This window comes from Lonchura striata, chromosome 1 (assembly GCF_050655825.1).
Source record: "Lonchura striata isolate lonStrDom1 chromosome 1, ASM5065582v1, whole genome shotgun sequence".
Lineage (NCBI taxonomy): Eukaryota > Metazoa > Chordata > Aves > Passeriformes > Estrildidae > Lonchura > Lonchura striata.
This window is the reverse complement of record NC_140703.1, coordinates 72,256,172-72,273,206: the sequence shown is the minus strand read 5'-3', so window position 1 is coordinate 72,273,206 and position 17,035 is coordinate 72,256,172. Positions and strand designations below refer to the sequence as shown.

Below are 17,035 nucleotides of genomic sequence, written 5' to 3'. Positions count from 1 at the left end.
AAAAGAACCACAAGATTTGCTGGGAAGGGCTGAATTTTGGCTTTATGTCATTCATATTAAATGACTGTTAAAAATATTACTTATTGTCTACCTTAAGAATCTGTCCTCCCTCTGGGTATCTTCTTAATATATCCTTTAGAAAATCAACAAGTGGTGGAGTTGTTTGTCCAAAACGACCTAAAAACAAATAAATAAATAAGCTGTGTATTATGCTATTATGCACTTAATTTGAGATTTAAAAAATACTAAACAATTACTGGAAACAATAATTTCTTAAAATTAATTTAGGGCTTATTATTGTAAAATCTTGTCTTTCCAGAATCAGCTGTGACAATCCTACATTATAAATCTTTTAATTAAAGAAGGTAAAACAGCAATCTTGCTGTTGAAGTCAACAAGCTGTTTCATACCTATATTAAATAAATTTGGGGGCTAAGTCTTTACAACTGTTATACCACAATTCCAACTACCTGATGTTCAAAACCAAGTTTCTAAAGGACTACTACTTTTTAAGTAGCAGGACAGTATTCCAGGGCAGCAGTGGCTCTAACTGTTTTACAGCCATTGATGATCTGTACTGACAGCTACACACACAGGCACAGAGGGTTTTGGCTCTAGTGTACACTTCCTGTTCTGACATACTCTGGGCACGGACCTGGTGCCAGCCTTGGTTTTGCCAGCCTTGGTTTTGCCAGGGCCTAACACTGGAAGAAAAAGAGTCCCAGCATTATCTGCTCCAAGAGAAAGAGTCTATTACAAAATGAAAGGTGAAATACTCTTAATTTCAAATGCCAGTCAGACTAAAGGGCAGCTCCCTAAACCAAACCTCTAAAACACATACTTCAAACAAATGGCAACAGTGCAATCCTCACAAGGAAAACAGACTCTGATGATGCCCCATCTAATGCTTCCTTTTAAAATTGTTAACAAGTAGTTATTCTCTCCCTCTCTTCTCCATATACACATTTGTGAAGCACACAGATTCAAACCCACATATTATGTATGTTCTGGAATAAAACACGAGGATAAAAAAGCAAAGTGGAAAAAACTGGACAAATAAGAGTTCTATTTGCTGAGAAAGCATCAAGTAAAAGCATCAAATATTTTGTCTTTAAAATTTTCTTGAATCACTTTATTTGAAGTAACTTAATAGCATCAATGAAAAAATAAGCAAGAAATTGCAGTGGACAGCTGAATGTGTAAAGTATTTCATAACTTCTGTTATTTTTGCAGTATACAGAAGTATATGAAAGTCAACATGCAATACGCATACCTCCAAAATAAGCTGAACTGATCAACAGACATTACCTAAAATGAAGAAACTGATCTTCTCTAAGTTGGACAGGCAGGTGGAAATGTTTAAACAACACATTTCATTCACCATGGAAACCACCACAGAAACAGAAAAATAACTATTAAGTGATAGGAATGAAGATAGACTTTGTTCTCTTTAAGCGCAGAGCTCTATGTATGTCACAATAATTACTCTGGCTATTGGTCATTATTTACTGCATCCTATGAAAGGTTAAACTTCAGTACTAGAGCTGGTCATATTTAACACAAAACTGGTACCACAAATTTAATGGAGAAACTTGTTCTACTATAAGAACAGTCAAGCACTTAGGAGCCCAGAAACTCTGTGCAATCTCCCTCCTCTTTCCAAGCTCAACCAGATCAACCCTCAAGTGGCCCAGACTGACTTCAGAGCTGCCCACACTCTGAGCAGCAGGCTGGAGTAAAAACCTCATGTCCCTTCCAACATGAATTATTTTGTGATCATATGAAAATATTATGCCTTACTTGACAGACACCAGCAATGAAGGAACGCAAAAGAGACATGGATAATCCTCAGAGCACTTCAGCAACTCATGTGCTTGGTCCTACTGACCATGCACTTCCAAGTTAGAAATTCAGGGCATTTCTTGATTCACCTGCTGTAAGGAAAAATCTCTGAACTGGAAGGGTCCAGAATGAACACAAAAGGCTGATACTAAAGCCTTCAGATGTTTTAGATCAACTTACATCAGAACTGTGGGCCAGGAAATGTTAAGCACTTTATCTATACATAGATTGCTTACAGTGGTATCTCTAAGAAAATCTCCAATCTCAGGCACAAATATATAGCAACAGTTTTTCTTTCCCATTAAAGATTTCTTAGGGCCACTACACTTTTTTCTCTATGTAGCTGCATGGCAGAAAATAAGTCTTTATTTAGTCTACCACAGCCTACACACAGCAAAACAGTCAAGAAAGACAAAAAGAAAAACGTTTGATGTCAGAACCATTAGGCCATAGAAATTAGGTCCATTTTCATAGGTTTCTTCCAATCACTTCAGGTTCTAGAGAATGTGAACATGAACTTCTGGCTAATATACAAATTTTTCCCTCTTTCACTAAAAATCCATAATCCAGCATATACATGCCTTGAATAGGCTAAGAAATACAATATTTTGTGAGATCAAATAAAATATCTCCATGAAAAGAGGGGTTTTCTTCATCATGCCATCTGATTAGCATTTATTTCATTGCCTTACAATAAAGCTATTGTGAGAAGAATTTTAATGCTAGCAGCCAAATAAAATAATCATGACAGATTTTAATTAGAGTATTTCTGAAGATATTCAGTTAGCAAGATATTATATGAAAAGATACATCTTCAGTTTTTTTTTAATAAAAATGTAAACCACAGACAGAATCAAAAGAAAACCAAGCTATCAACAGAAGAAATCCAGAAATTTTCACCAGTGTTATAGTTTTTTCACATGGTGTTTACTGAAAAGATATCCTTTCAGTATCTGAATTGTCTCAGGTATCCAGATTATTTTATATGAGACAAAGCAGCTACAACACTACTGAAAGGCAAGTCTTACTGATTCCAAAAGACAGCAATAACTTAAATTCTACACATTATAAAACAGGAAAAACGTAAACACCAAGGCATTTAAAAAGAGAAGTTTAATTTTTCTACAGCAGAATGAAAAGAACAAGTGACAAAACTAAGAATTACATGAAAAATAATTGCTTCCCATTTAAAAAAGATAAAAATTTCAAGTAACTCCATATTGCATCAGAAAATATTTTGAGCTTCCAGTTTATAAACAGAGACTAATATTTTCCATACCTCCTCCTTTCAACCCTTTTGACTGAAGCTCTAGAAAAACTTGATTTTGAGACTTCTGAAGATCCCCAATCTTGATATCATCAGACAACTGAAGGAAAAAATAAAGACAGATCTTGGTCAGAAGTTTCAGTTTGATAATAACAGGACCAAAACATATGAGGTGGAAAAAACGCCTATAGAAGCATACTAAAAGCAATCCATGGCCTCTTGTTTCTACAATTGAAAAAGCTTGTATTCAGGGAAGTTCTGGAAGCATAAAACTAAAGCAGTTATTGTTCTAAGGTGCATGTCCACAAAAAAAAATTAATATATACAGGAAGAACATAGTCTGTATACTCCACAAGTACATCTGGGTATGCAATTTCATAGGAAGCTTGAACTAAGCAATAGCAGCTCAAAGCAGCTGGCAAGCCACTGTGCAGAGACAAAAGTGTGTCAGAGAAACCTCCTTGAAGAATTTGACAGCCTCATCCCCCATTATGTCTACATGCAGACCCATCACAGCATGATCAAGGTTGAAGGGGTCACTGAAAGTCACCAAATCCAACCTCCAGTGCCTCACCAGGAACATCATAGAGAAACTGAGGCAAATTATGCAACACATTCCTTAGCAGCCATTGGGAAAATTATTATGTAATCATAGCACAAAGAGGTTTTGTTGCAATTCCAGTTTCATAAAGTGTGTGTCTCATTCATATACCAAGTGCTGCTAAGATTCATATGTGACCCATGTTATCCTGCACACAACAACAAATGCAGATTTAGAAGGCCACTGTACTAATTAGAAACTAGATCAAAATCTTACAACATGAAATTACATTATTTTAGTCTCAGTTTAGAGTAGATTTTGGGACTACTTCCTCACTTTGATGGATAAAAACAAATCACTATCAAGCAGTTGGTGTTTACACAGACATCGATGTTTACAATCTAACTACACTTAATAAAAGACAGCCCTAATTCAGAGTATATAATCATGATTTAACATCATTAATAATTACATTATTTTTTACTTTTACCAGTTTTATAAAGTTATCAAAACAGCAGTTAGTTTATCATAAAACTGCAGAAATACTGTACTTGAGTTGAACTTTCTGAAGACATAAAATTGAGTATATAAATAACTACTCTGAAATCACTAAAATATAAAGCAATCCACAGAATGCTGGAAGCCATCACCAAGCATTAAAGGAATAGAGTAACTGAATATTCTAAGGTACAATTTTTGTACCAAGACACCACTAGAAACCTGGACATTGTATAGACCCAAATCAATAGTTTAATCAAGTAAGGAACTATGAGAGAAAAAGATAGTGGACTTTACTTAACATCTGTAAATTGAACATAACAATTCTAATGGGAAAAAAATCATTTATGGATGAATATTCTACTACTCAAAAATTTAAAAATCATTTGATCCCAATAAACAGGAGTTCAAAAGTTTATAAACTATTTTTAAATTTGTTACAGTACAGAATAAACATTTCCATATATATTCTAGTTCATTATATTAATAAAAAACCCAAACAGAAAAGCAATTACTGTCTGCTTCCTGACTGTTCCCTGCAAAAGGTAAGTTTTCTGTGGCAGTCAAATCTTTGCTTCCAGGCAAATTTTAGAAAGTGATACAGAGTTTGTCCTCCAAAAAAAGGAAGGTCTGGTGAGAACAAAATCAAGGACACACAAAAAAAGATAAACTACACAGGCAGTTTGCTGCAAACCTGAGTTCTCAAAGCCAGCTTGTGTTGCCCAGGTCCTTATAAGAACCTAAGCAATACAACCAACATGTGTATCTTGTCTCATAGAATGGTTTGGGTTGGAATGGGACATTTGAAGACCACGTAGTTAACCTCCCCCTCCTACCATCACCATGAACAGGAACTAGATCATGTCTCTCAAAGCTCCATCCAACCTGGTTATCAACATTTCAAGTCATGGGGAATCCACAACTTCTCTGGGCAACTTGTTTCAGTATCCTCTCACCCTCATCCTAAAAAATTTCTTCTGTGCGCCCAATCTAAACTTACCCCCTTTTGGTTTGAAGCTGTTGTCCCTTGTCCTATCACTTCAGGCCTTGGCAGAAAGTATCCTTCCATCTTTCTTATAAGCCCCCATTATATTTAGGAAGGCCACAATAAGGTTTCCCTAGAGTCCTCTCTTCTCTATGCCTTTGCAAATCCCCTTGCCCTATTTAACACTAACTTCCAACCTTCTCTCTCTCGCCTTCCTGCCTCTACTTATCCCATCTCACCAGGTCGCCAGGTCCCCATTTCCCAAGAGCACAGCGAGAAGCACAGGAAGCAATACAGAAAAACAGACACCAGGCTGATGCCTTCAACAGAACAAGGTCATTCATTCATTCGTTCGTTCGACTCTCTCCTGTGCCCAGACAGACCTCCATTTTCAACTTGCCACTTTCACCTCACTGTGACATCAACTGCTCTTGAAACTAGCCAGAATGGCAGGAAAGCAGAACAAACACATCAGCCCTCTCCGGTGAATTTCTGCTCTCCCCAACAACTCTCCAGAGAAATTAGCATAAAACACACGGAGAATTTTAGGGAAAGAAAGAAAGAAATTAAAAAGACACAAAAACTCGGATGTTAAAAGCTGGCAGCATCAAGAGCAGTATGAGGCTCGTCCAAACGACGCCCATGCTTCCCTGGGGAGGAGCACCTAAGGACCCGCGCACGCCGCGCTGCCCACGCGTGACACAGAGCCTCACCTCTCTGCCGCGGCGCCACAGGCGCTGCTCGGCGGCGGGCAGCCCGGCCTCCGCCTCGATCCGCCTCTTCACGTCCCGCACGGCGGCGGACGGCGGCAGCTCGAAGGTCCTGCAGCCCAGGCAGTCATGGAGGACGGTCACCCGGGCCAGCCTGCGGCAACACGACAGACACCAGATGAGAAAAGGCTCGCCGCGCCGCCGCCCGCCCGCTTCCCCTCGGGCACCGCGGAGGCCCGAGACGGGAGCCGGAGCCTGCAGGGTGCAGCGATGGGCGGCCTGTCCCGCTCTCCGAGGGGCAGCGGCGAAGTCGATGCCGCAGCCTCCCCGCCCGGCCGGCCCGCACTCACATGCCGCACACAAAGGACCGCTGCTCGCCCCGCCCGCGGCGCTCCCCGCGCGGGGAAGGGGTGGGGCTGCGCCGCCCGAGCCCGCGCCGCGGAGGAGGCGGAGGAGGAGGCGGGAGCGGCGGAGGTGCCGCCCTGCGAGCTGCGGAGGTGCGGCGGGGCCCGGGCGGCTCCGCAGCCGCGGCACGGAGGCGTTTCCCGGCTCCCCGCGGCCCAAGGGCCGCAGCAGAGAGAGCCCGGTCGCCTGGGACGAGGCAGAAGCTGCAGCTTCGCATGTACGGCGTGAGCCGTGACTGAGCGTGAGATCTACCGCAGGCACATCCCTCCTTCGGCGGGGAAGCACGCTAGTGTTTCACGTAATTCACAGCATTTAGGCACGCATATGGAGCACACATAGCTACAGCTGATAAACTTCATGCTTTCTCAAGGATGCAAAACACAGAAGGAAACATACCTTTCCTCCTCTCTGTCAGAGAGCCTGTCAAAAGTCATAAATCCTGCCCTATCTCAAAAGGGTGTATGTTAAGTCCTCATACCATTCAAGACTTAAAAAAAGTGCTCTCACTCCTGAAAGGCTGAGCCTTTGCCTTTGCTTGCCTGAGGGGCACTTTGCTTTTTTGAGGGGGCACTTTGAGAAATTTGTGGAGGGGGGAAGCAGAAAGGCCACTGTTCATCGTGTACAAAGTTCTGTGCCCGGGACCATGGGCTGTGTGCAGTTGGACAGCAGCCCTGCTCCAAAGGAGCTGGGGGATACCAGGCTTTCCAGATTGAGGAAAGTGAGTCTGCTCAGTGCTGGTGAAGCTACTGTGACCAGAACTTAGTGGTATTTTGGGCTTACTTTGTTCCCAGGCAGAGGATTACTGACATGGTCAGTGGCCCAAAGCACATGACCTACAAGGAGTACATGAGAGAAGTTGGGCTGTTCAGTCTGAGGATGAGACTACAGGGTGCAGTATGGTAACAACCTGCCTATACCTGAAGGGCAGTTTCAAAAAGCCATGGAGCTGAGCTCATCTTGGTAGTGCAACACTAACAAGGGGCAATGACAACAAATTGTAGCTTGGGAGGATCACAAAACAGCAGTGAAAATCCTGTCACTAGGAGAGGAGCTGTCTAAAGGGACATGACTGACCTGAACCAATACTGATCCTCCTGCTTTGAGCAAAAATATGGACTACAGACCTCCAGCCAACAGTTCCACTTCATTCCAACAGGTCCTCAATTCCAATCCATGACCAAACTAAAAACATTTTAGACCTCACTCAGTGACAGGGAGCTAAAACTGATGCTTGACAGCCAAAGGTAACATAGTTTCTGTGGAAGGGGAAAAAGATGAACCTTTGCAGAAAATGTGTCAAGCTAAAAAAAAAAAAAAAAACCCTCTAAAATTATAGAAGGCTAAAAAACCCGCAAAGATCAGGTGGACCAGGATCAAACATGGTACCTAAGTAGGTAGGCACCAGTACTACAACCAGATTACCAGTGTTACAACAACTGATTTTATTCATCAGCAATATTTGTATCTTTAATTCTACAGGATTGTAAGAAAGTGTTGAAAATATTGTGGATCTGATCATGCTTTCAGCAGAAATAATACAAAAATTATTTTAACATAAACAAGATGTCTCTGTTTGCTTTGGTTTAGGACTTTGTTCATCTTTCTATCATTTTCTATTGTTTTGTCCTTTTAACTTCCCATTTTGTTACATCTCCTTCAGAGTTCATCATGACAGATTTTTTCCTACTATGTCCAAAAGAATGAGAAAACTGCTTTCTAATGTCTTAATGTTTATATTTTTATGTCTAAATACCTGCAGAAGGGACACAAATGAGGGTGGCAGGGCAAAATGGAAGGAGTTGAAACCCAATGCAGTTCCATCCACATTAGCTACTAAAATACTCTCCAGACCTTGGTGAACCACCAAGCTGCATTCGCAAAATCTAATTCTTCTTTTTTTCTAGGAATCATGGCAGTGATTTAGCATCATCTGAAGTATGCACAATTGTTTGAGTGGGACCCTGGAGAAGAACAAAGCTATCAAGTAACAACCATATCTCCTTGTGAGTGGGACACATACAGGGCCGTGGACCATCCTCTTATCAGTGCCAGGCTGAAATTCCCCAACTTATGCCACATCACATGACAAAACAATACTCACAAATTATGTCCTGTGATGATTTACCATTAGTATTGAAGGAAAAACACTTTGCATACCACAGATTCTGTCTAGTATGTGACGTCTCAGTAAAAGGGAAAAGTTGGGAAGAACTGAAAATACAGAAGTGGAACCTTTCAAGGTTCTGGACAAAGGAGTTAAACTCTTGAGCTATTGGAAATTAGCCATGTTTGTTCTCAAAAATCTGATCCCCTTACTTTTTCTTCATGTCTAAATAAAAATATCCTAGAAATTGATGATACAGAAATCACAGTGACTGACTACAAAAAATTAAAGAGTAGATGTTCCAACTTGCAGATTTTTGCAACAACAACAACAAAAATAAATTTTAAAATCTCATCCATTTGAAAAGAGAACTTGGAAGCTGGGTAATCCAAGAAATGTCAAGATATCGTGCAAATTTGTTGTGCAGAACTACTAAAAATTATTTTACATGACAATGTTAAAAAAAAAATCATATGACCTTAACAACAGCAAGGAATTTTTTGACTACCCATGGTAATTAAAAAAAAAAAAAAAAAAAAAAAAACTTTTAGATATAAGAGGGTTGGGTCTGATTTGAGAGTTTTGTAATATTATATATATAATTTCCTATGCTAACAATTTTATAACCGTTTATCAAAGCAGAACAGTACTTAGATTTAAAAATACATATGGAAAATTCTCCTGTGGCAATAAATAAATTATATGTGGTTCAGAATGAAGTCATATAAGTTCAGAATAAGTCATACAAGAAGGGGCATGCAAAAAAAAAAAAAAATAACGGTCTCTGCAACATTAAATTATTTCTATAAAATGAAGGCCATTTTCAAAGAAACATTTCCTTGAAGACAGAAAATTCTGCATTGCAGGATCACCTCATATTTCCAATTATTTAAAATAAGACTGCAGTAGCAGAAAAAAAGATTGATGGGAGTCCCTTCCATCATGTCAGCGTGATTAGAAAGATAGAATGGAGTCTACAAAAGCGGTGTATGGTGTGATAAGAAACAGACATGATTAGGTCACTCCTGCCAGAGGAAAACCGCTGCAGCACAGTGGCTTTCAGCACAGCAAGGAACATTCTGCAGTGCTGGCAGGCAAGGAGCAGTGACTCAGCAGCTTCATCTGGGTTTGAGACAGTGCCCACCAAACTTACAGCAAAGCTTTCTATAACACAGCAAGCACTGACCTTCATTCTTAAATCAACTCCTTAAAAGTTACCAACAGATGTTTTAAACATTGCACTGCATGTATTTCTCAGCAGTCAGACATTACAGATTGCACTGGTCTATAGTCACTGCCAGGAACTTGCTATGCCCTTTCTTACTAATGCCTTTTCAAGAAGTTTGAAAATAAGTCTACCATTTGTTGATGACATATGTGCTAGTCATTGGCAAGCCACCCCTTACTGTATGATTTCTGTTTCATTTGAATAGCTCCACTAACAGAAAACATCTGATCTTTCTCCAGCTAGAGTTCTATCTAGTACAAATGGACAGAAAAAAACCCAAACTATGGCATGTGAAGTGTTTGATTAAAAAAAAAAATCTCATTTTTCATCCAATCTATTAAACAAGTTGGATATTTTGATGAAACTATTTATTTTAGATTGGTGCAGTGAGTTTAAATAAATACTCCTACTTTGCACCCCGTATGTGAAACCATTATTAGCAGTTTCTAAGCAAAATATCTACATTATCATAGCTTAGTCAAATATTGAAGAACTGAAGTATTCTCCCTTTTTCAAGCTGACATGTTTCTAAAAGTCAAATATCAACAGAACAGGATACTTTTGAATAGCAAAAATGAGCAAAATCTTTAAGGGCACAGAGACGGAAACTTATTTTCATCTAATGATTTTGATCTCTCTGTGATTTACTTTATTGTTCAAGTGAGTTCTTTGATGGCATTAAGCAAATTCTAATGGAAAATAGTTTAAAAACCTATAAAAGTTGTTTCTGTTAATTCTTTGCAAATAAGCAGCAAAGCAAGAAGGCAAAAATAAATTACAAGTTTTCAAAATCTCAAATGCTGAAGTAAAATTTCTTCTTTGATCCATCTTTAAGAAAATACTATTTTAAGCTAAGTTCTTGAGGAGACAACTCAACTATAGAGCAGTAACCATTACTCCACAAATTTAAATTGCTGAGAATTACAGAGTTTTTGATTCCAGATGGTACAAATAACAAAATACCAGTACAAAATATGTGACATTTCAAATTATGTAAAAGATTAAACCAAGTGATAAAAATAAACTCTTTAATTGCTCTTTAGGGATTGCAATAGGAGGGACTACAGTGTTGCAAGAGCTGCTGTTGGCATACATTTTTTAATAAGCAATATGTTAAATTACTGGTGGTATTTTCTTTTGGCTTTTGGCGCCAATAAAAGGGCCAGATTTAGAACATCCACTTTAACCTTGAAACATCAAAAGAGCAGAGCCTAAATTTGTAAATTGATTTCAGGATCTCATGTAGGCTCCTAAACACTTCCATTAATGCACACCTAGGTTTTTTCCTCCATTTAGGACACAGATTCATCACGTTATCAAAGCTGGGGTTTTCCCATACTACCTTAAGACATTTTTCCTATTTTAATTTCAGAGTTAATGAAGTACTATCTTTCCACTGAGGAAAATCAACTTTGTAACAAAAATGGTCTAGATTACACATGCCTTAAACATTTTGAGTAGTATTTACTGATCCCTATTTTTGCTGAATACTACATCTAATCATGCTGCAAAGTTTCATACCATTTTCTAGACCCTAGTCAAGAGTCCTTTGTATTTTGAGAAAACCAGAATATAAAACAGAAGGAAATACAAGACAAGTAGTTTTAATAACTGTGGAAAACCACAACTTCAAGCACTTCTGCAATTGTCTCTTCATCAGATAGTGGATGATACCCAGCAATATCCTTCCAGATAATCCTAGCTCTTTTCCACCTCTGTATCAGTTCTGTCTTGCTCATAACGCAATTCCATAGGAAAATACAAGCTACAATTTATGCTTCAGAAAACAGAAGGACAGGTGGCACAAAAGAAGAAACATTAGTCACATGTAAGGCTAGTAAGAGGAAGGGAGGAAAAGGGGAAGAAAGCACACAGGTCATCCTCTTCTGGGTAAACAGAGAAGTGAAAAAATCCTCAGAGATGCCCAGATGTGTAAGATCTACATTAGAAGAGACTAGTTAACTAACCTACAAAAAAAGAGAGAGATTCAAACCCCCAAATTTTCTATCCCACAGTCACCTGGCAATGGAAATACATAACTTTCAAGGATTTTCACAGAATTACCCAGGGAGCCAGTGGAACAGACCCTGAAAGAGTAGTCAGCTGCTGCTGACAACCACGGCCTAAGAATGCAAAGCCCTTCTTAACACACAGGAAAAAGCAGAGGCTGTACGTTAAAGAATTGCACATCAAGGGGAATTCTGCAGATTGCAAACCTGAGAGTGGAAGCTGTCTTCTTCCTGCAGGCCCACTGACGGCAAATAAGAACATTTCTAATTAAAACTTTATGTTTTGGAACTTACAATAAGTAAACACTTACCTCAAAATTTTTAGACATCATTGACACAAAGAAATTACTTTACATTTTAGCTGTTGGCAAGATTATACATTCATTGCAGTGAAACAATATGTTGAATTCAGTTAGGCAAGCACAGGAAGGAAACTTTCTCTTTCACTTGTTTACAAAAAGTGCTATAGTGAATGGAGACTGTAAATTGAAATTGAAACTCCTTTAATCACGGGAGTTTTTTCATGCAATTCTCATAAATTTCATGGAGACAATTCATAAGTAAATGCAGCAGAATCTGGCACCTATATAATATTTTGTAATTTAAGAAATTCATTTCACCTTTAAAAATAGCAATTTTGTACAAACACTAGCCAAGTTTCAGACTGCTTTAAATTACTGATTATGGATGTTTGAGCATGCCAGCCTAACAGTAATTTTTTTCAGAAGATTTTTTTGCTTAGTTGGTGTTTTTTTACCTGTTCTTATCCTTGATCTCCATCGTCTCTTTTTCTTTGATGTCTTCTTGATAGGAACATGAAGCAGATATTTGATATATAAATTAGAAAGTTATTTTTTAATCCTTTTTGCTTATCATCTCTTCAGTGGACACCAGAAAGCCCAAGCATATGAAAGTCAATTCAGTATTCACTCCATCACTTTCCTGCCCAAGATGTCTCTGTGCATCACCATTTGCTACTTCAGTTTTCTTTTAAAGCCACATGCTTAATTGTTCACAGAAGTTCATTCTCTTATAATCAAGAACAGATCTCAGAAAGAAAGGAGGTATTGTTCAGTTTCTTTAATATAGCCTGAATTCAGGCTATATTCTTGTGCAATTGATTTCTATTTATCTTCTAGAAAAGGCATGGAATTCTGGAAGCTGCTGTTCCTGTTTGTCTTCATTTTTTTTCTGGAAGCAGGCACAGCTGGAAGAGTATTAGTGCAGCCCAAAGTCTGACATGTCTTCTCAGTCACACCTGCTAGAAGATACTTCTTAACATCAGCTCAGGAGTTCTGGAAGAAGGGACACAAGGGAAAAGGGGAGGGCCATTAATACAGAACAGCGTTGAACCAAAGGGTATGAAAAAGCCATTTCCTTTGAGGGCATAGTTGCAGTTACCAGTATGGAGTGAGTCATAATACTAATTATAAACTGCCTTGTGCGTTGCTGGTAGGCACACGGAGGGAGAGCTGACACAGAGCAGTGAGGTTTCCTGCTTCACCTCCCTCCAGTTTAATGCCATACAGTCAGCACGGTGACATTCAGAGCTGTGAGTATGCTGACTGAATGGGTGTCATGGTTTAATGCCAGCTGGCAACTAAGCACCCAGCAGCTGCTCACTCGCTCCCCAGTGGGATGGAAAGCAGAACCAGGGAAAAAGTTAAAATCTGTGGTTGAAATAAAAACAGCTTAATAATTGAAAATATTATTATAATTAATAACAATGAAGTAATGGTAATGCAAAGAAATACAACAAAAGAGAGAAAGAAGAGAGACAGAAATAATACCCAAGAAGGAAAAGTGATGCACAAAACAGTTGCTTACCACACACTAACCAATGCCCAGCCCATCCCTGAGCAGAGATCCATCCCTCATGGCCAATACATCCTAGTTTATATAGTCAGCCTGGTGTTCTATGGTCTGGAACATCCCTTCAGCCCCTTTGGGCTTAGCTGTCCTGGTCCTGTTCTCTCCCAGTTTCTTGTGCACCTCCTTGCTGTCAAAGCACAGAAAACTGAAAAACCTCAATTTAAAGTAAGGACTACTGAGCAACAGTGGCAACATCAGCAAGTTATCAATATTATTCTCATACTAAATTCAAAACCACAGTTCTGTACCAGCTGCTAGGAAGAAAATTAACTCTATCCCAGCCAAAACCAGTACAAATGGCAACTGTTCTAGGATAATATTCCTCTACACTAGGTATTACAGCCTGGATATAAAACTATGCCATCAAGGAAAGTAACAAGCTGGGCAGAGCATTCATGGAGAAGGATTTTGCCCTTCTATTCAAATGGCTTGCAGCTAGGGAAGAGGCTTACTAGCTTGCAATGACTTTCCACTGAGAGGATTCAAATTCTTCCCAGCTAATCCCCCATCCCAAGGTGTATAGTATAGGTCAACATCTACCCTTTGGGAACTATTTCCACTGAATTTCTGTAGCACCAGAACAGTGTATAAGTGAGACAAGATGTGTGCTGTCAAGCTGCAGGAAACAACATACAACATTAAGTTATTACCCAAGGAAGATAAGTTTAAGAGAGCTGGGAGTACTGACAGTGGTGTTCCATTATTGTTCTGCATCTGTTCAAATGTAAATCCTTCTCTGAGCTCCTGACAGTGTTGGCAAGTCATTGCATAATGTGCAGTTGTATATCTCCCTCTTCAAACAGCAATGTGCAGACATTCCTTCCTGACCCAAAAAGGAAAACAACTGTGGCTAAATTGCAAAAGATGAATTAGATGTAAGCATGCTCCTGAAATACAAATGGTGTGAAAAAAAGGGAAGTAGAATCTGTAGCTTGAATACTGGGGTTTTTTATTACTTAAGGATTTTACCTACTCAGTAACAAAATGTCGTAATGTATGAATCCTGAATGCATGTTTTCTGTGACGATAATTATGAAGAATTTAAGTTAGCATAATATATTGCTAAGTGGTTTCAATATGGATTTTTCTTTCTCTGGATAATGAGCTATAAATCTACTTTATAATCAAAAGAAAATACACCTTTAAGTCATATTTAAGTAACAAAGACTGAAGCAAAGGGTCTTGCAAATCCAGCCTCATTTTCTCAGATGTGAATGATTTCAAAAAGAGCAAAACTATTGCAGCCCAGCTGCATAATGGGTTGCAGTTGGAGGGGAGTGCTAAGGGAAGGCTTTTTGGCTACAGTGGAAAGCCAGGCTCAAGAGGCCCAGACACTGTGTCTGCAGCCATGGCTGGAAGATAAGGGTAACTTATACCAGTTCCTGTAAAATGTCATTAGAAAAATCACACATGAAAAGTATTTCAAGTTAGTTGAGCAGCTTCAATTGCCTTATGTGGGTCTCAGATTCAGTCAAAGAAAGAAACTGAGAATTTCTAGCCAGGCAGAAGCCTGGGAAAGAGCTGGAGAAGAATATAAATAATTCTCTATCTCTCTTGTTATTCACATTGTTTATAGTTAAGTTCTATCACTGTACGTCAAGCACTTTGCGCCAATGGGTGAGTTGTTTTCACTTCAGGACCAATGAAGTTGGTCCTCATGAAGCTCTGTATAAAAGAGCAGTGTATTTTGAATAAATCAGAGTTTTACTCTCAGCAGCCTTCTGGTCAGAGTCTTCTTATTCCCATCCTGCCTCAACAGCAACAGCCTTGAGGAATGATAAAAGGAAAATACATTATAATAAAAAGTAATAGAAAGCTAATTATGACTTTAAGAGGCAGCGTCTCCATAATTAGTGAGTGACACACTTTCTCAGACTCCATTCTATTTCTAGACTTGGTCTCTGAAAGATTGTCCTTTATTATGTTGCCCCCTTGATATGTTACTTTTCTTGGTACTGACACATGCTAGGAAAACAGAAATATCTTCTAGGATTTTTGACAATGACACCTTGTTCAGAAAATTGGGAGGTCCAAATTACCTAAAACCAGCCTAAAATTATTTATACAATAAATAGTTTGCTTAGCAGAAAAGCATGTTCTAGCACAGTGTGAACTGACATCTCTACCCCAGCAAATAATTCCAATAGTCCTCGAAGGTGCTTGGTCTTGCCAGCACAGATGTGACCAAAAGTTTGGTACCAGATCACATTACAATCCTAGAAAGATTTCAACACAGTCATGTCTTATGTTGTCTCCCATGGAAAGAAAGAGAGCCAATTTGGCTGTCAGATACCAGATACAGATTTATCCTGGCGCACTTAACTTACTGACCTTACAATTCCTTGGTGCCTGAGCTGGTCATACAGGTTACCTTATACTTTTATATGATACTGAGCTGCAGCATCTGAGAACATTCTCTAATTGAATTTATTGCTATAGCCAACCATAAATCTCTCCTGGAGGAAAAAAAAGCCAGTTATAATCAATGCCTATGCCAATTTTCTGCTGTGAAATTTACTACCTTTTAGGATAAAACACTTTTGCTGGAGGACTTTACTTGTATCTTTAATTGAATTTTGGGGGAAGAGGTTTAGCAGTCAAAGTGCAAAAACAATCAACTTTGTGGATGTCTGTGATTAGTTGTAGGTAGGAACCACAGGTACAGCTACACAAATACCTCATTTTGCCTGCAAACCAGGTAGGTGGATATATATATATATATACACTGCTACAGAAATTTTTGTTTCAAAAAGCATTGTCTGATTGTCTATCTGTTCATTCCTTCTACATACTAATTAATATTAGGATCAGTCTAAATGAAATACACTGAGTTTCTTTACACAGTGATAATGTCTAAACCAGAATTGTTATGTCCGTCCAGCAGCATGGGAAAAAAATACAAGAATGATCAGAATTACTGAACACTATCCAAAGTTTTGAGTAGGAAATCTGTGGAAAAAGTACTGCAATAGCTAAAGCTTAATACATGTTTTAGACAGTCTAAAAGTGCAAATAGTTCCTGTCAACACACAATTTACAATAGCTGAGTTCAAAATGCACTTCTATCAAATTAAATTCAAGGCTATCACACAACTGCAGATACCACACAAATGTAAAAACTTCTCAGAGATACCTGTTCTGCAGAAATTTGAGACAGACCTGATACAGTGAAATACAATAATGTGACAGCAAGCTATAAAAGCTGGAAATAAAGTAGATATGTCCTTAGTATGTTAATTGCTTAGACAGTTTTAGTGTAGCAGCTTCAACTGAAATGAGTAATCTACACCATTAGCAGATAGAAATCAGTGCCATCAGTAAAATATATGGCTCTGCATTTATATTGTTGTGAATTACAGGAGCTTTCATGCTCTATCACATAAGATTTTAAGATTAAAACTATACTGAAAAACATTCCAAAATGCCAATACTTTAAGAATAGACTTGATAATATTAATGCTACAATTTCTATCTCATTAATGGTATTCATACTAAAATCAGTAAAAATGCTGTATCCTTGTTGATTTTTATATAGAGAAGAGAGTGATGGCAGCTGCAACAAAGTTATTCTTTT

At 38.6% G+C, this 17,035-nt stretch overlaps 1 protein-coding gene across 10 annotated transcripts in view; it reads right to left on the bottom strand.

Moving 5' to 3' along the window:
• SACS (sacsin molecular chaperone) overlaps positions 1-17,035 on the bottom strand; it is a 55,718-nt gene that overhangs the window by 26,970 nt on the left and 11,713 nt on the right. For 7 of the 10 annotated variants that reach the window (XM_085556662.1, XM_085556640.1, XM_021530626.3 and 4 more), the window contains 4 exons: positions 12,347-12,884; positions 5,847-5,997; positions 3,122-3,209; positions 92-177 (listed from right to left, as the gene is read on the bottom strand). In XM_085556662.1, the coding sequence (XP_085412788.1) occupies positions 92-177; positions 3,122-3,209; positions 5,847-5,997; positions 12,347-12,369 (348 nt within the window). In that variant the 5' untranslated portion in view covers positions 12,370-12,884. Of the gene's footprint in view, positions 1-91; positions 178-3,121; positions 3,210-5,846; positions 5,998-6,193; positions 6,313-12,346; positions 12,885-17,035 lie in introns of those variants that run through there. The other 3 variants (XM_085556630.1, XM_021530630.3, XM_085556679.1) reach the window with 2 other exon arrangements.